Source organism: Phoca vitulina, unplaced genomic scaffold, assembly GCF_004348235.1.
Source record: "Phoca vitulina isolate PV1807 unplaced genomic scaffold, GSC_HSeal_1.0 scaffold41, whole genome shotgun sequence".
Lineage (NCBI taxonomy): Eukaryota > Metazoa > Chordata > Mammalia > Carnivora > Phocidae > Phoca > Phoca vitulina.
In genome coordinates this window covers 11594046-11616340 of record NW_022589744.1, presented here as the reverse complement: position 1 = coordinate 11616340, position 22295 = coordinate 11594046, and the positions used below count along the sequence as shown (strand labels likewise).

Sequence of the window (22295 nt, the reverse complement as noted above, 5' to 3'; positions counted from 1 at the left end):
GTGGCTGTATGCCTTAGGAGCAGAGCGAGGAGGAGAACCTAGCTCAGGCCTCTCGGCGTCCACTCTTCATCCTGGTTTCTGTGTTACTGCAGTATGGGTGGTGGCGCCCTTGGGCAAAGGCGGGATCTTAGCTGGGCCTCTCCCTGCCACCTCCATGGGGGCATTCCAGTCCCCGGGCCAACATCAGTGACTCAACTGACCCTGTAGGCCCATGGGAAACTCACCTGGGGTTCCGAAATTCTTTTTTCCTTTGGATAATGTAGTTCATATCCATTCCTTCCTTTATCTTCCGCTCATAAAGCTTCTGGATCTTGTCCTATGGAAGAGAAACAGAAGGGCGCTTATGACACCGCCCAACCCACTGGCAATCCCAGCCTGTGGTCACATGTGCTGGGTGGACACTTGGACCCAGGAGACCCACAGAGCCATGCGAAGCCCTACTCCAGCCATATTGTCTTTCTCCACCCAGCCTGTGACCAGCGCTGAGCACAGATAAGATAAACCGAGACCAGTCTGTTTTCATTTTGCTTTCTCCTGACTTCCTCTAGATGGCTGACAGAGGGAGCAGTAAAAGGTCAAGGCAGAGAAACCACGGAGAAGACAATGGATGAATCCCCCCTTGTCAATCGGCTCCTGATTCATCCAAAGAGGATGGGCAGGGGGGCTCAATGCTGGTTTTGAATTTTATTTTTTTATTTTTTATTTTTTATTTTTATTTTTATTTTTAAAGATTTTATTTATTTGACAGAGAGAGACACAGCAAGAGAGGGAACACCAGCAGGGGGAGTGGGAGAGGGAGAAGCAGGCCTCCCGCCGAGCAGGGAGCCTGATGCGGGGCTCGATCCCAGGACCCTGGGATCAGGACCTGAGCCGAAGGCAGACGCTTAACGACTGAGCCACCCAGGTGCCCCTGGTTTTGAATTTTAACACGGGGTTAAGTCCTCAGTGGGAGACCTGGGAAGGCTACGTCCTTTCAGAGGAAGGAAGGAGTAGTGTTTCTTTGGATTTGGCCTCACAAACTTCCCGAAGTGTCCTCTGTAGGGAGGCTCACGGACACTGTCGGGGGTCGAGAGCCCATCTCATTAACCGCCCCCCGCCCCAGACCCCTCTTCTGGCTTTCAATGGGCAATAGGAGAACCACCTGGCAGAGATCCAGGCCAGTCCCACAGATGTCTCAAGGCCCACAGAGGGGAGGCCGGCAGCAGCTGGCAGCCGCACCACCCAGCGTGGGAAGAGGCCCCAGAAACCCGAGTGTCAGGGCAGATTGACCTCTGAGGCGGAGCAGTCTCACCCAGCAAGGCTGGGGCTGGCCCAGGGCAAGGTCTCTCTGCAGCCTCCCCCACTAGTGGTGGCTAAATGCACAGACTCTCCAGAAGGAAAATATTTGGGGTACTCTTCACCTGCAAGAGGCGGTGGGCAGGGCTGGAGGTCCTGTGTGACGCCCTTGGGGTACATCAGGAGAGGTGATCCACTCCCTTTGTCAGAAGGCTGAATCTTTCTGCCGAGACTGGCCAGAGGAAGCACTGAAGTGCAGAGAGAGGTTTGTAATACATTTACCAGGGAAGAGACGACCAAGAGTGACAAACCTCAACGTTTCTCTCTCTAAGGGCAAAGCAGGAGGCCTCACACAGAAGGCTCAGGAAACTGAGGCCGACCTGTATCTTACAGATTACTTTCCTGGGTTTCCTGGGCCATCATATGGGTTCTCCCATTTCAGGTCAACTAAAGTGTTCACTTAAGGTCATGGTTTCTACCACTAGGTAGATCTAAAAATGAGAAATACACAGAGCTCGAAGGCCGAGCCAGCTGTCTGTCTGTCTGGCAGACTGCCGGACTGTCCTACAGGCTGCGGCTTGTCGCCTGGCGGGAGATGAGGTGCTACGCTCACGGACAACTCAGCCAAGGGAGGAGACTTCTGGGAAAGGAAGAGGATCTGCACTGTGCTCTCAGCCCCGACTCTGGCCCTGCCCAGCCAGCTGCATTCCGCAGCCCCAGGTCCCCTTAGTCATCCATCCGTTAGGATGGTGCCCTGGGCCTGTGTGTGGCCAGAGGCACCAGCAGAACCTATGGGATCAAAGGCAGAGCAGGTGGACCGGATGCCCGCGATGGGCAGCCCTGGGTGTCTGCCCTCGTGTCAGTCACGAGGTTCCACACACAGGGGAACCCACAGAGGGCCAAGGAGAAACAATCGCAGGTGCTGAAAAGGAGATGCAAGGCCCAGCTGCCCCCGAGGTCCTGCTCCCAAGGGAGTAACTGCACTAAATGCTCCAACTCCTTGGGATTTCAAAACCTCAGGCCAGGTCTGTATGCGATTCTGTCAGGGGAGGAGGACAGGACTCTTAGGCACATCAACGGTTGTGTTTTTGCATTTCTATAATCTATTTTCCATTCTCACGGTCCCTCGGTTTCTTAGCAAAGTTCCCCACTGGTTCAGCTGGGTCACACAGAAAACGGCGGTATTTTCTCCATCTAGGCTTAGGACCCCACTGAGGGCAAGCTGGGGTCCCACTGGAATAGCACCAGGGGATGTGGCAGAGGTTAGTGGGCTCAGAGCAAACTCCTGACGCAGGCTAAGACAGGTAACCAGGACGTTCAGGCACCTGCCCGCCTGGCTGTCTCTCCTACAGAAGGCTATTAAAGTCAGACCAAGCAGGACACCTGAGCAGCCCTTCTCCCCCACACGGGCTGCGGTGGCCGAGCTCCACACTTACTTGTAAGTGGTTCGAACACCTGCCAGGGGGCTCGGGCGGGATCTTGATTTCATCGGGTGACATGTTCCGGACTCTTTCAGAAAAGGAGGCTGTGAGAGAACAGAGTGAATTCCTGTGGATGTATGTCGGGGGTGGGGGTGGGGGGTAGGATGGGACTAAACATGGTTAGGAAAAGAAAAGGCACATAAGACCTTTTCAGGGAGAGAGAAAGGCTATGAAACAGTACAACGGTGTTCAGAGTGGCCCCTCTGTCATCTGAGTTGAGATCGAATGACCAGAAGGAGTCAGCCATGTGCCGACTCGGGGGAAGAGAAGTTCAGGCAGAGGGGACAGGTGTCAAGAATGCACGCTACCATGTTCCAGCAGTGAACTTTTCAGGAAAGGGTCTGTCCAGGGTGCGCTGGTGAATGTCTAACAACCTGCTGCGGGAGGAAGGGAGGAGGAGCTTTGATCTGCAGCATCTGCCAGTTTCTGGGGTATCAGCTGATGCTCCTGTTGCTGGACCCAGGCACAGGAAGAGAGGGGAGCACCAAAGGCTGACAATGTGAACCAGCTCCAGCTCCCCACTGGCTATGTTCCTACAACACCCTCCCAGAATTCTGGAAGCTCTTGCCCAAGATAGAGGAGAGAGAGTTCAGAGTTCCTCTAGGATTCAAAACATTAAAAACTGCCCTGTGCATAAATGATGCTTTAAAAAGTTACCTGTTGGTTATTAACTTAGTCCTTTAAAAATAAACCAATCAACCCTCCTTTGGTCCACCTCATTCTTGGGAACAAAAGGCCTGATTCTGATGTGAAGAACCACAACTCCCAAGGGATAATTCCCCCGGAGACCTGCCACTGCCCACCCAAGTTGCCTGCTCGCTCTGTTCTCTTCCCCATAGCCTCTGGCCACCCTGGACCTGCAGAGTGTGCTCTCGATCACTCAGACAATGCACTGCTTGTTGTAAGATTCTGTCTGTGCTCTTTGAAACATTCTCTCATGAAAAGGACCATACAATGAGCAAACAGCAGGCGGAGTGGGGTGGGGCAGGATGAAGGGAAAGAATGAACAAACCAGCACCAATAACACCCAGCAAGTACTCATTGGGTACCCACTGTGTGCCAGGCCCTGGGCAGACTATTTTTTAGCCCTGAGTAGCTGCCTGGACTGGCTGCTGATAGCCTAGCACAGCCTTTGCCTTCTTCTCTCCCAGCGCTGGGTTAATATTTTCTTAGCAGATAAGGTACTTGGATCTCCACTCAGAGTTTCACTATTACTATAAAGAACTAAGTGCTGAGCAGGGCTGAGGAGATGGCTCCGTGGGCTTTGCCAGTCTCAGTCGCTGCAAAACACGCTTGCACACACTGCAAAGCCCGAGGCTGGGGCAGAGTCCCAGCACACTACACAGGCCAACTCCCGTGGTCGGCAGCGGGTTCTCACTGGATGTGTCCTGACAACACTAGACCAGCCATTTTGGGTGAGGGAAAGAGGACAGGATGGGGTGACCTATCCTGCTGTGGACCCAGGACATCAGTGCAGCCCAGGAGCGGTTTCCACCAGGGGACTACGTGTTCCTCTTTGCCCGGTCCCTTCCTTCTGTCTCCTGACTCTCGAAGCAATGGCAGAACCCAGATCTGGCTGGAGTTCAAGTCTCGTCCCGGCTTCCCCCTTCTTTTCAGCCCTGGGAGGGGCTGGGGTTCTCAGCCAGAGGCTCAAGCAGGCTGCAGAGGCCAGATGAAAGTGGAATTGGCTGGGGTGAGCTGGTCCTCATTATTTCTGGAGGGCAAAAGCAAGGAGGGCCCGGGCAGGCTTTGGGCAAAAGCGAGGAGGGTGAAGCTCTTCCCTGGGGTGGAGTGAGTGAGAGAGAGAGAGAGAGAGAGAGAGAGAGTGTGTGTGTGTGCAGGACGGAGACAAAGAATGCCCTTTGGCATTTCCCAGGAAAGCCTTTTGGAAAAACAGGGTGTGACACCGTTGCCATAGCAACCTAACCACACTAAGTCTCAAGTGGTATATAGTATGACAGGGCGGGAGAGCCCCTCCTGAGCTCCCAGGTTAGGAACAAAAGAATTCCTATGAAGTAACTGGCAAGTGAAAGGACAGTCAGAAAATTAGGTAAAAAATTTTCCACAGCTTCCAGGAGCAATCTTTCAGTGATTCTCCTTCCTAAGTCCCAGCATGATTTGAAGAAGAAGACATCAAACCCACAAATATGGTCATTTGTGCAGCCACAAAGCCTCAAACCATTTTCCCAGGAAATCCATCGAGAAATGTGTCCAGGCACTTAGGGCAGCTCCAGGTACCGTGGCTGCTCCTGGGTGTGCTGGGGACATTCCAGAAGGGCAGCCGTACTCAGGATCTGAGAAGTCTACCTCGGTGATTCACCCCTGTGCACACCCAAGCCAGGAAACAGTCATGGTATCCATAGCTGCCAGGTATGAATCTGAGCAGGAGCAGCTCGTCAGTTGGGCTTACGTAATGGTGGGGAGTAAGGAGTGCCTGGGGGGGGTACTGTAGGGCTGGGAGCAGGAAGCAGTGGAGTGCTCTCTAGTTCACCAGAGACACGGAGAACCCAACTGGATTACCACCCCAGGCCGCTGTTCCAGGTGTGACCACGGGGCATCAGTGGGCCATCTGGAGGGCATGCGTGCTCAGCTCTGCAAAGCGGCCACAGTGCTGGAGAGACCTATGAGTTAGCTTCTCTGCTTTCATTTGCTCCATTAAACATGGGGCTGTCTACACATATGAAAAGCCTTCCCATATTGGGGGAACAACCCGAGAGTCCTATCTCCAGAGGTATTAACGAAAGGAGGTGAGTGCAGATAGAGCTGAACTATGACCTCGTCAGTGAGAAATGGTAGGAGGAACCAAGACTATGAGGCTTTAAGGCCTACTGTGGTGAATGGAGAAAGAAACTATGGGGGTAACCCTACAGTGAAAGAATATACTTAGCAGTCAAATGAAACTATGGATATGTCCAGTAACAAGGAAGGATCTCAAACATGGTAAGTGAAAGAAGCCAGACAAAAAACAAGATGGTCATTTCATTTCTATCTATGGTTCTCAACGGGGGGCAATTACCTCCCCCAGCCCCCAAGGGGACGTTTGGCAATGTCTAGAAACATTTTTCCCTGTCACATCTGGTGGGGGAGGGGAGCGCTAGGGGCATCCTGAAGACTGAGGATGCTAAAACATGGTGTCAAACACAGGCCAGGCCCCCACGACAAGGAATTCTCCAGCCCAAAATGTCAAGAGTGCCAAGGCTGAGAAATACTGCTCTTTAGGAAATTCTAAAAAAGGCAAAACTATAGTGAAGAAAGTAGATCACTGCTTGCCCGAGGCCAAGGGAGGAAACAGTCTGCAAGGAGAGGGGTATAGGGAATATTTTGGAGTGATGGAAAATTTTTTTTTTTTTAAACATTTATTCATTTTTAAGTTAGCTCTAGGCCCAATGTGGGGCTTGAACTCGTGACCCCGAGATCAAGAGTCACATGCTCCACCAACCGAGCCGGCCGGTGCCCCTGGAGTGACAGCAGTGTTTTATACTGTGATTGTGATGGGGCTTAACATTGACTATGTGTATCTGCCAAAGCTCATCAGATGGCACAAAGTGGCAAGGAGAGAACAGGTGGAAGCTAGGGGAAGAAGAAGTCAGGGTGGAGATGGCTGATGTGCCCCCCCCACCACACTGCTTGCCGGACACCGCGGCCTCGAGCAGAGCATCAGGCTCCCGGGCAGGCTGTTTTCGGACCCCACAACCCCACCCCTACCCCCAGTTTCTTGGGAGTATACAGCAGGGACTGGTGAGGCGGGGAGGGAACGGGAGACCAAGGCTCTGATCCATACCTGCCCCTGTGGATTACCCACTTGCAGGAGGCCGCGCTTGGCTTCCTCTGTCTGCAAAGCCAACGGGCGTGTCCCCTGAGGGCTATTTTCTAAGGAGTGAACACTAAGGTCTAGGAAAATTCTGGTTTTTTATAGGATTTGAAAGACCCACACTCAGGGATAAAGGCAGAATCCCGCTGAGGGTCTGGGCTGGTCATTGTGGTATGTTCCTACCCAAGCCTTCCTCAAAAAACAAATGTAATGGAACAATTTTTAGTTCTTTTAGTTAGGAAAACCAGAACGGGTCCCCACCTCCCATACCCCATGAAAGGATCCTGTCCAAAAACAGGACAGGTCCAAGGGGCTGCAAGCCAACAAAGCCTCCATCTGGACACGCAGGAGTAGCTTCTGTAGGCCGCATTCGTAGCAGCCCTGGGTAAGCAGGACCCTTGCTTTGTGAAGGTTAACAGAGCAGGCAGGGAAAGACGGTCACAGTCATCACAGAGAGGGAGGGTCACCCTGTCCGTGAGGTTAGGACAGGCTTTGGAAGAGCTGTTACAAAGTCTACCATCAAAATGACAGAGTTGAGGGACTTTCTAAAAAGGATTAGGAGGCTGGGGTTAGCACAGGACTGGGATGACATGTGTGCCATTTTTCAGAAACATAACTGCCCTGCCCTCCCAAGTCACATAGGGTCCTAGACTCTGGGGCTATGAGGCATGTTCCCTCCTGGGTACAGAGTGAAGTGCCAGCAGAGGCCACATTTGCTCAGTGAGTACCCGAATATGCCAGCAAAGTGGGGCGGGGGCGTACAAGGACAGAGGACAGGCCTAGGGCACAAGGGGAACGAGCTCCCAGCTGAAGGAGGCCCTAAATCTATCCTGACAACATTGGCAACCGACCAAAGCCCAATGAAATGCACCATGAATATGACTTTCAAAGAAGAATTGTTCCCTGGGTGTCTTACTCAGACATCTTAGGAAATGCCAAAGGCCCCAAGAGAGCACATGAAGAGAAGGCTCTCAGGAGAACAGCGGCCTTGGCTGAAGCAGAGAGAAGCCCCATGCAGTGGCAGGCCCGGGCATGGCGGGAAGCCAGTTCACTCTGGGCAAGCCTCAGACATCTGCCCCTGAGACTCCCCCTGGGGTACTTACCAACTAATTCCTGAGGATCTCGCTTTTCTACTTCTGGGTTATCCTGCAAAAGAGAAACAAATACAAGGAAGTAAGCCCGGGACTCCTGACCCGCAGTTCCTCTCTTCACTGAAACCACTCAGGATTTTAAGGGAGGAGAAAAGGTGCAAGCAACACAAGGAATCTAAGAGCGAGTCGGTGCTCTGGGGGCCTTCTGGGACCCCTGAACCTCCTAAGCCCCCTCTATCATCAGAGCAGCCAAGATGCTCCACATGCCTGCTTCAGTCTCTCCTCCACAGCCTCCAGCAGGGACCAATATCCACCAATGCCAAGGAGAGCAAACGCCAGCCATCCGTCCCCTGGACACCTGGACTCTGCCCACCGTCTCCCCTGGGGCCTGGTCAGCCACCCCTACCTGGTACTGAGGAAGCAAGAGATGGCAACTTTCTAACATGAGAATCCCAAGACTAAAGCACAAAAGACTATCTGCTCCCAAGAGATTGTTCTCACTTTCAGTTTAAGCAGAAAAGGGAGACTTTATCATCAGGCGGTAGCTCATGGAACCCTGGAGCGGGCATGTACTGGGCCTTTAATAAGTGACTGACCCAGCCCCCAGAAAGGCCCTGGCACACTGGCGGCTTCTCTCCTGGCTCTCCTCTCGACTCTTTACATTGGCTTTATCTCTCTCCAAAGAAAAAGCTTTCTCTGATCCTTAGCGCAAACTTCCGCCCTACAACACCTACTTCTGCAGGTCCTTCAGGGCTGGCCGAGTGCAGAAACCTAAGAGCAAAGGTTTCTTATCAGACGGTTTTCTGGACTCGCTGTGTATTTCACTGCTCAGAGTAAGTGCTTCATCCAAATCCAAACCACATCCACCTGGAGAAGGCTACGGTCCCAGCCCCCGTCGCAAGCCTGGGCGTAGGAGGTGAGGGGGGTGGGGGGGTGGGGGTGGGAAGGCCTTCCCTTGCTTGCATTGTCCCAAATGTCCACTGGCAACAACACACCTGTCTTCCCCATCTCGGGGGGAACCCGGCCCCTCATACACATTCCGATCAGGGCTTTCAAGTGCCACCACATGCTAAGGAGGAGACAAGACAGTAACAACTCTGAACAAAATGGGCACACGGCCACAGCTGCAGAGTTCTGCATACTCCACTTACTGAAGAAATGTTACACCAAGTGACGCTTCAGAAAGGAAGGTGCCAGGAGGCCACCAAAATCCGCCCATGCTATGGCTCCCTGCCAAGAGCAGAGTGGTAGTTCTTAACCCCCTTCCCCAAAAAGTCCCTCCTGATTCTGGGACAGGCCCAAACCCCTCACCCTTCTGAACACTGCAGCTATTCATTCGACCTGAACGGGCCTAACGTCCGGGCCAGGCTGCTTAGCAACCTGTCTCCCCCAGCCACCCGCCCCCTGCCAATCAGGTGGGCAAAGAGGAGGCAGGCCTGTGCTAGGGAACAGAGGGGTTGGGAGGCGTGCCTGGAGGACTGCCATGCCAAATTCAGGTTGGTCATCAATCAGCTGCTCTACAGAGAGCGCCCGTCTCCAGAGTCTCCACAACAATCTCTTTGTAGCAGTGACTCCTGAGGAACCAGTGTTAAAGAGCGTGGCAGCAACAAAACCTGGGCCTGTAAAAGGTCCTTAAATTTTCTCTCTAGGGGACAGCTTTCTGGGTGCTAATTGTGGGAAAACATCAGTTGGGTACATCCTACCTCCCCTCCCCCGACCAGTTGGCGGGTATTCCAAGGACTGACTGTTAACCATTCAAAGGCCCCCTGGGGGCTCCTTCCCAAAGCACTGCAGGGCACCAGCCCCTCAGCTGGCCCGAGGAAGAAGGCAAGACAGCCATGTGGAATTCCACCGGGTCTACTACTCCAGAGGCACAGAAGTTAGTCACCAAACACAGTTTCTCTTCTAAAGGGAAAATACTTGTTCACCCGAGGGCTCCTTGGGCAGGGCTAAGGGCTCTGAGCCACCCAGGGGCCTCCAGCAACCTGTGCCCCAGCGATGGGAGAGGTCGGGGTGGGAGGGGCGGGGATTCCTGAATTTCACAAGGTCCTCGCCTGGCTTAGTTGAGGATGTTTAGTCACATCTCAGGAAGAAAGGCAATGTTGGGGCAAAATCACCAACAGGAAGGTGTTCCCCCTTCTTTCAGTCTTTCCTTTTTTGGCTTGGTTACTCATTCTTTCAAATTAATCTTTCTGCACAAACACAAAAAGTGATAAAATTGATAGTTGTTTTCAATTTGCCAACTGGTCTACTCTTTGCTTTTTTATTCTTATAGCAATGTGTGTGCGCACATGCACGTACATGGGTGGGGTGTGTCCAGGGTGTACCTGGAGCCCCATGGAACCAGGGACTCCTACTCAAACCCAAACGCAACATCCCCAGGAATATCCCCTCCCCTGCAGAGGACTTCAGCTCCATGATCCCAACAAGCAAAGTGCTAACCTATGAACCATGGACCCAACCCGAAGTGCAAGAAGATTCCTTTGCCTTAATAGAATCCTATAAACTGAAAATATAAATGAGCCACCATGGACTGGGAGCCATATAGTTTTGCTCAAAGTTCTCCTGGAAAGACTATGGAATCTGTGGTTGTTCAGATCTCTCCTCCGTGTCACAGCCACCCATGGGACGCCTAGGCCCCGACAATGAAACAATGGGAATCTGTGCCCCTGGTGGCCACATCTTGTTAGGTTTTAGAATGTAATTCTTCGGGGCGCCTGGGTGGCTCAGTCATTAAGCGACTGCCTTCGGCTCAGGTCATGGTCCCAGGGTCCTGGGATCGAGCCCCGCATTGGGCTCCCTGCTCCGCGGGAAGCCTGCTTCTCCCTCTCCCACTCCCCCTGCTTGTGTTCCCTCTCTCGCTGTGTCTCTCTCTGTCAAATAAATAAATAAAATCTAAAAAAAAAAAAAAAGAATGTAATTCTTCTGTCCTCTGATGTGAATAAGCTGGGCTGTGAGCCTGCTGAGCTCCTGGCCAGGATGCCCCCAAAGAAGGCCAACAAGCCAGGTTCTTTTGGATCCAAAAGCAGTTTAACCCTACATCCTGCCCTGAGCACAAGGATGCTCAGTTATACCCCACACAGAAGGGCCTGGAGCCAAACACCAGTGTTCTTCAAAGGGGGATGAGCCCAAGACTTCAAACAATGCTGAAGAACCATTAGCAAGGAAGGAGAGCTGGGGGGTCTGCTGAGATCACGGAGCATGGCTGTCAAATACCCCAAAGATGCTTTTTGGGACCATTTACCCTCAACTGTCCAGCAAGGTAAATTTCATTCAATAAAAGCAGCCTCAGGGGAAGACAGTCCTGGGGGCGGAGGTGGTCCACACTCAAGACGAAGACCTAGAGAGACACCCTCCTACCAGTCATGCCTCAGACACCAGGAATTCAGTACAAAATGAACCAAGCATCCATGATAGTTATTTTGGAAGGCAGCCATAAAAAACATCGGATAAGTATTTAATATGACACAGCTAAGGAGAGAGACGGAAGATTCACATGATTAAACTCCCAGTCGTTCAACACAATGGTTATAAACCCTCCATAGGTTCTCTTTGTGCCCTTAAGGAGGCCAGAAGGCAGCAGTTAGGAGGATACAAGTAAAAAGCAAAAAGAAACCACTGTTCCTTTTCTTCTCCCAAGGTGGTGTTTTGAAATGCGCAGGGGGTCCCTGTCTTGACTTGTATGAATCCATCCCCTTGGCCTCCAGGGGGATATTCTCAGTTGGTCAAAGTCATGAACTCAGCCAGGAGATCTATGTACCAGACAGGTGTCTGAGTCAGCTGGGAGGCACGGAACCCACAGCCCAGAGACTGGGACAGACTGGATGCATGGCCCTCAGATGCAGCAGGCCGAGGGCTTCCCCCCCCACAGTTCACTAGGAAGGTGAAAACAAAGCATCTCACTTAGCAGCTCCGAGAAGGAAAGACCAGGTAAACCACTTCAGCTGTCTAGTTCAAGTCTACTTAAGACACAAAGAAAAACAAAACAAATGCACAGCTTCTGAAGAAGCCAAGTGAGAACACGGGAAAGGCAGGAGAGGGAGTGCTGAGCTGGCCAAAGACACAAACTGAAGCAAGGCCTCCCCTCCTGGCTGTCGGCACTCCTCTAACCTCCCCAGGCTCCCCCTGAGCCTGAAGCCTCAGCGACCAGGGCGCCAGGGCACGAAGTGGCAGAGGCAGACCAGGGGGTGGACCTGACGAACAGTGATCTGAACCTGCCCAATTCTGGTTCCTTAATCAGTTGTGTCCGAGACCCGTAAGAATGCAGCAGCCACAACAGGGACCTCGTTCTCAGGGACTGCAGAACCTGGAATGTGGTTCCCCCTGCAGAGAATACAAAAAAGTCCAGCCACTCAGAAACTATGACTGGAGCAGAGTAAGGAAGTAGAAACAATATGGCTCCATGACGTGGGATAAGCTGCTGGGAGATTTGAGCTGGGAGGATTTGCTCAGCAGAGAAGTACCAGATCTTGGTCAAGAGAATGGAGGTTTATTTAGAGTCAACAATACTTCATCGATCCTTCCCGGAGCCAACCCCACAAAGCATGCTCAAAGGCCCGGCGTCCGAGTAGACACAGGGCAATGTAGCCTCCAGCAGCTGGATTCTGCCAAATCTACAAACGCTGCTTCTTTGCCCCAGCGTTAGGGAGCATTAGGCACAGAGAAAGTACTCTGAACAGAGGGCAGAGGGCAGCCTCTCCCCGCTGCTGGGGGAAAAATGCTACACACTGTACGTTTTCTGTTAGATGACTGACGTAATCCTGCTTCTTAAAAGTAGGTGGCAGCGGGGCGCCTGGGTGGCTCAGTCGTTAAGCGTCTGCCTTCAGCTCAGGTCATGATCTCAGGGTCCTGGGATCGAGCCCCGCATCGGGCTCCCTGCTCAGCGGGAAGCCTGCTTCTCCCTCTCCCACTCCCCCTGCTTGTGTTCCCTCTCTCGCTGTGTCTCTCTCTGTCAAATAAATAAATAAAATCTTTAAAAAAAAAAAAAATATAAAAAAAAAGTAGGTGGCAGCTGGGGAGGCAGACTGGTAAAACAATGCCTTCCAAATCTTCGATTCTCTCAGACCTGGGACTGGCCGAGTAGTTATTAAGTCCTGGTGACAGCTCACTTAGAAATGATTGCTCACTGTGGCCCGAGGCCCTGGGGACTCCGTGCAGGCCATGTCAGCCCCCTCCTCCCAGCACAGAGCCGCACCAGGGCCCGGAGAGAACTTGCTCCCTGGAGCACATCCTCCCCACTCTTGCTGAAAGTAAGCCTCTTTGAGACCTCAGTCCTCAGCTCAAGGAAGTCGTCTTCTGGCCCACCCCCACCCAGCTGATGAGGACGTTTGCTCTGTTCTGGGCCCTCACTGTCTTAGTTACCACTGTGTTCCCAAAACCTGCAGGTTCGTGCCCTGCCCACAACAGGTGCTCAAACATTGCTCAACACTGATGAAACACACATACACACACACACACGCACACACACGCACACACACGTAGAGACACTCTCCTTTGTAACGGGCCAGTGGTCCATTCCTCAGCCGGGTTTAGGTTCCACAGCCGCCTTCAGCTGCAGTGCTCCACTCCCCTCCCACCTCACCCCCGACTCCAGACCCGTTTAAACCCACAGTTAGCTTCAACGTGCAACTCAATGTCAGACAGGGAGGCAGCAGAGAGGAACTAAGAAAGGGGCCAGACTTGGCGATAAAAGGCTGATGAGAGACAGGCAGAAGGAAGAAGGCGGCGGGGGCAATACTGAATTAAAAAAAAAACCCTTAAATCTAGCTTGTCGCTCCTAATCCCTAAAACAAAAAGAAAGAATTATCGTACAGTCAATCCATTTACTTATTTCACAAATCATTTATTGAGTGTTTATTGTGTACCGGGCAGCGGGCCAAACACTGGGGACAGAATATGAACGCAACTCAATCTCAGGGAATAATTGTAGGTGTTATGCTAAGCACTTCAGTGAAAGACCATTTAATTCTCACAACAGCACCGCGAAGTGTGGGCAGACAATGCTGCAGCTTCAGAAGCGACTAGCGTGCCTAGGAAGCCCCCTTGAAAGCATCAAGATGAGATGCATGTGTGAGTCACTTTGGGTTGTCAAGAAAGCAGCAATTCTGGAACTTCTGTCAAAACAACCTCCAAGCTCCAGAAAAATATTTATGTGGTTTGATGGACAAGGATGGGGCATATTGAGGACTACCAGAAATCCCGAGGCTCAGCAGAAGTCACCGAACCCCATGCTGCACACGCACAGCCCTCCATGGCACAGATGCCCCGTGTCTGTGCCCTGTGCTACCCACACACGCAGGGGAGCCTTGGAGAAAGCCCGTCCCCAGCACATTTCCTTCAGTTGTATCCTGTTGGCCAGGATTGGGTCACTGCCACGGCACACTGCCTGCCTGGGGATGGAAACACTCAACTTATCAGAAAAATGGGCGGAAGTTGGTGGGGTCAACTTTGGATCCAACGGACTCACCTTCAGTCCCAGCTTACTGACGGGAAGGCTTAGTTCCCCAAGCAGAGGTTTCTACAGGAAAGGGTTAAACAGGCATCCGCTAAGACAAATTAAGCCAGCTCTAGAACTGGCCTTGTAGACTGAAGAAAAGAGGAAAACAGTTTCTTTTCCCTATCTGAAAAATTTAGCTCAACAAAGCTGACATTGCTCAGAGTGGTGCTGATGCTCTGTCATGTGGAACCATCCAGACTTCAATGTAAATGCAAGGCTCTGGCCAGGAGCCATTTCCAAAGGGGAGACTTTGTTATCTGACTATTCCAAGTGTAATCTCACATTTAATTCAAGACATTCACTTTGATTCAAGACATCTGAAGACTCTGAGTTTCTAGAAAGTTGTAGAAGATGTTCAGAGAGGGTCATTCCACTCCTCCCTCTTATACCTAGGGTCTCTGGGTTTGGGTAAAGAGGTCACCTCACATCAAGAATTTGAATTAAGCTTTCGGTGGTGGGTCAGGTTGCACTTTTTTCTTAAAGGTTTTCCATAAAAACAGTGTCTCTACGCTTCAAGTTGTTATTTGGGGACAGGGTGGAAGGGCTTGGAGCCACACAAGGACAAAGGAAATAGCTCCGTGAGGCTGAGGACAGAAAAGTGAAGTCTTTCTGACACATAAGGCAACAGAGTCACCAAATTAAACTAGCATTACCCCACCTGAGAGCTCAGACACCAAACTGAGGGGTTAAGATTAACCTGTAGGACAAAAGTAACAGATACCAGAAAGCCAGAAGACTGGAAAGGCAAACTGGTCGCCATCTACAAAGTGGCAGGAAGAGGAATTAACAATCTACAGGGCCAAAAGCAAAACCAGTACCTTTAAAGCACTGTTTAGAAAAAATTTACCTAACTCCAAAGTTAGGAATGCAAACGAGCAAAATCTTATCGAACCCAGAAATCGCACAGCAGCATTTCAAGGGACAAGGATTAGAACACAGAACGAGGGTGGGAAGTGCTGGATCCCTCCCCCGAAGGACAGGCAGCTTGCTTTCTGAATCACAGAATTTCAAAAAGATAAATCCTGACCAGGGAAGGAGGCACCCAGCCACACCTTGGTTAGTAATCTGGGGCATCTGGGCCCGAAGGGAAGAAGTATGTTGGGGCTTGTAGGGCTGAAGGCGGGCCGACTGGGCATGTAGGGGCTCTTCTGGCTACAGACCCACAAAGGAACGGGGTGGGGCTTCTGGGAGTCTGAGCTTCAGTTGACTTGGAGCGAGTGCAGTCTGTTGGCAGTTCAGTGGAGCCCAGGGGGGAGGTCAGAGGGAGAATAATGGTCGTTCTCCCCTGCACGAGATCACCACTTCCAGCAATTGCATTTCTACCAGAAGTGTTCAGCTTAAGATGTAGCCAGACCTTCTTTGGAAGGTGGCTAGACAAAGGATCTAGCTTGGAATTCTTTCAATCTGGACAACAAAAGAGCTACTTCCCTCTACAAAAGAACTACAGCCTGCACCCTCCCCCTCTCCCAATCTCTATCCTGTCTGCTGCTCGGATCAGGTCACCACTTAGAACCACAGACCCCAGCCTGGGGTGGGTGGGTTCTCCCCAGCATGGAAATTCCCTGACTCCCACTTCTTCAAGGGCAACCCTAGCCTTGTTAAAGATGAATGGCCATTTGGCCATCGTGGTGAGAGCAAGGAAACGTGAAACGTTAAGTAAGTAGGCTTGGGCATTCTCAACAGTTCAAAGGCCACATTACAACTTCCAGCAAGAAGTTCAGAGTGGATGACTCCCCCAATCCAGCAATGGTCAAGGGCCATTTCCGTCTCTGGTCCTAGGTGAGTCATGCTGTATTTTTTCTAATCAGCACTCAAAGGGTCATGAGGTACGGGAGGCACAACATGGGGGAAGGTAGGGTAATAAAACCAAGATGGAGGGACCAAGTACATATCCTCCCTCCCAGGCCCTGAACAACAGACCTCACTAAAAGCTAACATATATCATCCAAATCTCCCAAGAACTCCATGAGGCAGACATTATTATTCCCATCTTACAGATGATTAAACTGAGGCAAAGTCCAATGAAGTGGCTTCTCGTCCATGAAGTGGCAATGCTGGGACCCAATCCCGAGTTTGTCTGACCCAAAGCCTAGCAATACCGCTTCCCAACTTCTGATGTCCTCCCTCTAGACTATGAGGCAGCAGATAATAACGGTTTCTATGAAGCCTTTGGTTCAACCACTGGGGAAGCCAACATCAAAGACCAAGGAGGAAAAATACCTCTCCAGGAACGACTCCGTAGGTCACAGAGCAAAGGAGGTGTTAAGCTCTCAACTTAAGGGGAAGACAGCCAGAAGTATTACCTTTTAACTATAACGAGTAGGGGAAACAGCTCAAGGGTCCCCGGTGCTCCAGTGAGTTATGTCTGAGTTGACCTGAATGGAACGGCTGGTACTGAAGAGTTAATCATATAACCAGTGGGTGCTGCCACTCTGTCCTTAGCCTAGAGACTTCCTGGGCGCTTATGGAAGGAATGCTACCAAATCCTGACTGCTACTAAGCCCTCCTCCCTTACTGGGTGAACAATCATGGGGACTGTGAGGAGATCTCAAGTTTTAAAGAGTGAGTTATTTCTTCTGACCCATGTAAAGAGCACTAGAGTGTCTAATCGGAAAGAAACTGCTTCCATGGCATTTTATTTGATAACAATTATAAACATAAATTAATTTTTTGCTACTAGAGCATACTAACTCTGGTTTGTATTCTAGCTAGCTCATACGAGAAGAGCTATGGGAATTGATGTGAAAAAGTGTGCTAATGACTGGTCTCGCCCCTAGAATAAAAGCTGGATCTCAACCTTTTCTTTTTTTCCCCTTTGAGGGTTTTTAGAAAATGACAAAAAAAAATTTTCTTCTTAGAGCAGTTTCATTGAGATATAACTCACGTCCCGTACAATTCTTAATTCTTAAGTGTTTAGCTTCTAATTTTTCACTTGTGTCCTGCTATTATAATTATTCAGACTGTGACAACACTGAAAACATTTTCTATTCAGATGGAAACAAAACTGGATGCAAAATATGTATGCTATTATATGGGCACACATAAAAGAAGAATGAAAATGGATTGTGGAATTAGATGACTTTTTTTCTTTTACAAAATATTCAATTCCTGCTATTATAATAATTTGACAATAAAATAAAAATAAAACAAAACCCTGATACGATAACCACCAGAAAAACAGGACCATATAACCCTTTCAGGGCTCAAAGACCCCTAAGAAAAAGTCCAAGTTTAGGCTCTAACAGATAACCTTTGCTGTACCGTCCTGAGAAGTAATTCTCAGTAGAACATTCCACAAGCATGGGTTCTCCTGAAGTTCACCAAGCAAAGGCCCACATGACCCACCTGTGAAGGCTGGAAAAGGACCCATGGTTCCTATACCACACCATACAACCTGCCCCCCCCTTTAAGATTTATTTGAGAGAGAGAGAGGGGAGAGAGAAAACGAGCATGGGAAGGGAGGGGCAGAGGGAGACAGAATCTCAAGAAGACTCGGTGCTGAGCATGGAGCCCGATGTGGGGTCCATCTCACGACCCTGAGATCACTACCTGAGCCGAAACCAGGAGTCGCATGCTTAACCGACTGCACCAGCCAGGTGCCCCACAACCTGTCCCTCTTAAGTATCTTTCATGATGAACTGAACCCTATACCACTTGCTTATGGAAAGCCTTAGCATCTCCCTATCTGATTTCAGAGTCCTGGAGGTAGAGCACACTCAAAGCCCAAAGAGGAAAACATTTGCTCTGCAGCAATCCTGCAGAAGCTGGAACATGTTCTGGAGCCTCTTTCCTTAGATGGTCGATAAAGAGAATCAAGGATTTCTTTTCTTTTTTCTTTTTTAAAATATTTCTTTTCCTTTTTTTTTTTTTTTAAAGATTTTATTTATTTATTTGATAGAAAGAGCCAGAGAGGGAACACAAGCAGGGGGAGTGGAGAGGGAGAAGCAGGCTTCCCGCTGAGCAGGGAGCCCGACGCGGGGCTCGATCCCAGGTCCCTGGGATCATGACCTGAGCCGAAGGCAGACGGTTAACGACTGAGCCACCCAGGCACCCCGAGAATCAAGGATTTCAATGGGAAATGCTGCCCACCTGCAATTGCTGATAGGCTCCTGGAAGTTCTTCCTAAAATCAGTAGTCAGTAACAAATTCCTTGGAAACAAGCTCCATGGGCAGTTTCCAGTCTCCAGATATTTGATTCTGAAACTTGAGAAGATCAATAATAATGCTGGGTAGGGAGACACCTGGGTGGCTCAGTTGGTTAAGCATCTGCCTTCAGCTCAGGTCATGATCCCAGAGCATCGGGCTCCTTGCTTCGTGGGGGGCCTGCTTCTCCCTTTGCCTGTGGCTCCCCTTGCTTGTATTCTCTCTCTCTCTCTCTGACAGATAAATAAAATCTTAAAAAAAAAATTGCTGGGTCGGGGGAGAGGCTGGAGAGGAGAGGAAGCGGGGGATTACTGAGTCAGCTCTATCCATTGCAGATCCTTCCTCTAGACTTCAAGCCTATTAATAACACATGGTGACTGAGACACTTGACCTTCTTAAGAGAATTCAAGTGTGTGAGGTACAGTCGCGGAAGGTGAGACCCGCTTATTCGGCTGAGCCAGGCCTCCAGGGAGGGTGAGGACCAAGTCTCATGGCTCTGGAACTCAGAGACAATCTACCAATGCAGTTCCCAAACTGCCATCAAGGCACCCCAGGGTGCTGCAGCAAACTCACAAAGGTACACATGACGTTTAAAAATTTCAAGGGAGGGGCGCCTGGGTGGCTCAGTGGGTTGAGCGTCCAGCTCTTGATTTTGGCTCTGGTCATGATCTCAGGGTGGTGAGATCGAGCCCCATGTCGGGCGGCTCCACACTAGGTGTGGACCCTGCTTGGGATTCTCTCTATCCCTCTGCCCGTACCCCCCGCTCACGCTCTCTCTCTCAAAAAAATAAAAAATTTCAAGGGAAACACAACATTAATCAACATCTATCAGATACCACACAAATTCATGTATTATCTTTCCACGCGGCTACCAAATTGTGAGGGTAGGAATGTTGTTTGGAGCTAATTGTTTGGTATTTCTTTTGGCCTGTGAGTTGTGTGAAAAATTCCTGAAACACCAAGGACGCCATGAACTGAGAAAATGTGGCAACTTCTGACCTACAGGATGAGGGCATCTGAGAAGACCCAGTTTTGTTAAAAAGCCCGCCAACGGCTGCATTTTAGACTGCTGAACGCACGCCTGCACGCATCACATCATCTTGGAAAGTGGGCATCACACATGAGCGGAGGGCAGCTGAAGCTATGTGCCTGTGTCCCACAGCTGGAGGGAAGCCAGGCCAGTGCTCACCCTAGGTCTTCTGACTCCAAGTCCACTAACCTGGCTCAAAGGTATGAACTCACATTTCTGCACTATTTTTGGGGTCAAAGAATTTTTTTTTTTTTTTAAGATTTTATTTATTTGACAGAGAAAGAGAGAGTGCATGGACAAGCAGGCAGAGCGGCAGGCAGAGGGAGAGGGAGAAGCAGACTTCCTGCCGAGCAGAGAGCCTGATGTGGGGCTCGATCCCAGGACCCAGAGATCATGACCTGAGCCAAAGGCAGAGGCTCAACCAACCGAGCCACCCAGGCGCCCCTTGGGGTCAAATAATCTTAGAAATGTTTTATTTTGGGGCGCCTGGGTGGCTCAGTTGGTTAAGCGACTGCCTTCGGCTCAGGTCATGATCCTGGAGTCCCTGGATCGAGTCCCGCATCGGGCTCCCTGCTCGGCAGGGAGTCTGCTTCTCCCTCTGACCCTCCCCCCTCTCATGTGCTCTCTCTCATTCTCTCTCTCTCAAATAAATAAATAAAATCTTTAAAAAAAAAAAAAAAAAGTTTTATTTTGGGGCGTCTGGGTGGCTCAGTCGGTTATGTGTCTGTCTGCCTTCAGCTCAGGTCCTGATCCCAGAGTCCTGGTATTGAGCCCTGCATTGGGTTCCCTGCTCGGCAGGGAGTCTGCTTCTCCCTGTCCCTCTGCCTCTCCCCTCCACTTGTGTTCTCTCTCTCTCTCAAAGAAATAAATTTTTTTTTAAAAGTTTTAATTTTAATCAGAATTATACACACCTTTAAAAAAAAATGCCAGAACCATATTTTCCCCCACCCGATGCCACCTCCTTGACCCAGAGACACTATTTTGTTTTGACAGATGTTTGCTCTTCGGGCCAAGAGGATTCTTTCCCTGGGTCAAAGCCGGACTGCAACACCGCAGGGAGGTCGGCAATCCCACCCTGCAGAGTGAAGCCAGCCCTCCCAGCTAGCTGGCAATGGGCCGCCCCAGCTTTCCCGTGCCAGGTCATCAATGCCCGTGTTTGTTTTCAAAGGAAGGGTGTGTCAAGAGACAGTAAGCCAGTGGAAATACCTTCATCCACAGGAACTGTGGGAGTGGGGAAAAAAATAAACAAGGGAAAACGTTCCAGGGTAGCTGTGGTAGACCACGCACAAAGGAGAGTGGGAAAAGAAAGCCCATATGCCAAGGGCAAACAGATGGAGGAAACACTTAAGCCATCTGGCACCCCTGTCCCTGCTGTAAAGAGCTGAACAGAGGCCTGCCACTTCCGGTCTGACTTTTTCTAGGACAGCAGTGCCACCTTCTGTTGAGTGATCAGATCGGAGTCAGAGTGCTTACAGAGGAGGTAAGACCAGAAAACTGGAAGTTGGAGAAAAAGACAAGATGGAACAGAAGTGCAGAAGCATTCTGCTTCCCTTGGAATGCTCAGCCACCTCCTCTGCTCTAGTTAGGGGCAAACTCAGCAACCCAGAGCTCGATCCCGCCTCCCCAGGCTGATGGATCAGAACCAAAGGCTCCCTCCAGAGGTGGGTCTGGAGTTATCGTTTCTTACTCAAACCCCCAAATATGGGACTTTGTGCTCAGAGGTAACCCCAAACATCAGAGTGATAAAAATTAGGGCAATTCCCAGTCTTTATACTCTACACTTGTACTTTCTAAAGTCAGCAGATAGTAAGTGAAGTGAGAGAACATTCAACTTTGCTTATCCATAATGCCCAAGCCCCCTCCCAGGAGACCACTTGGCGTGGGGGGTCAGTCCAACCCCAATCCACACATTTCTTTAGGACATTCTTGGCAAAGGCTTTCTTAAAACTTGTCTGAAAAAGGTCCAGAAACAGGGAGCTCACTACCTTGTGAAGCAAACGTGTCTCCCGTAATTCTGTGCGTTGCTTCAAGGTCTGCATGTGGCCCTCCCCTCCCCTCCCCTACGGGACCTTCAAACAGCAGACGGAACTCCAGTAGCCTCTCTCAGCTCCTTAACCTCTCATGTGACATGGTTTCTAGGCCCCTCTAGTCCATTCACCTTTATGACTGCTCTCCTCTGAATGCACTCCAGTTTCAAAATGTGGAATTCGATATTCCCAAACAGGCCCAACGACAGGGTGAGCAGCCTGGGAAGCAAGCATGAGAAGTACTGGTGGTGGCGACCCATGTGCCAGACACTATTAAGCTGATTATCTGTTCGCGTTTACTCAGTTAATCCACATAAAATAAATGAGGCAGGTTTTATCATGATGCCTGTTTTCCAGGTGACAAACCCTGAGGTTAAGGTAACTGCCGCACCCCCTCCCCCAACCGGGGCTGTCTTGTCTTACTCTGGATACTCTCCCCCCTCAGCTCAAGGCCCCGTATGGCTGACAGCCTACTGGACAATTCCAGAGCAATGCAAACAGTTCCCAAACAACTATTTAGTATTACCGACCCAAGATTCTTGTTTCTGAAGAACAGTGGTTCTCCAAGTTGATCTGTGGACCCCTGGGGGTCTGCGTGATCAAAACGATTTCCCTAATACTAAGACATCCCTTGCCTCTCTCACCGTGCTGATGTTGGTAGGAGCGATGGCGGGTCAGGCTGGCCCTTTAGAACAAATGGAGGCAGCTACACTGAGATTTAGCAGTAGGCATACCCTCAATTACAAAAAAAGCCAATTTCACTTGAGAATATCCTTGGTGAAGCAGTCAAAATGATTAATCTTATTGAGTCTCGACCCTTGAGTACAAATTTATTTATTAATTTGTTTGCATTTTGTTTGATGCCATGAGAGGTCGCATCAACACCTCTGCACATCGAGGTCCAATGGTTACCTCAAGGAAAAGCACTTAGGTGAGGGAGT

At 50.4% G+C, this 22295-nt stretch overlaps 1 protein-coding gene across 2 annotated transcripts in view; it reads right to left on the bottom strand.

Annotated features, from left to right (window-relative positions):
- SAP30BP (SAP30 binding protein) overlaps positions 1-22295 on the bottom strand; it is a 37671-nt gene that overhangs the window by 6695 nt on the left and 8681 nt on the right. For both annotated transcript variants that reach the window (XM_032429624.1, XM_032429625.1), the window contains 3 exons: positions 7671-7713; positions 2712-2800; positions 225-316 (listed from right to left, as the gene is read on the bottom strand). In XM_032429624.1, coding sequence (XP_032285515.1) covers positions 225-316; positions 2712-2800; positions 7671-7713 — 224 coding nt within the window. The remainder of the gene's footprint in view (positions 1-224; positions 317-2711; positions 2801-7670; positions 7714-22295) is intronic.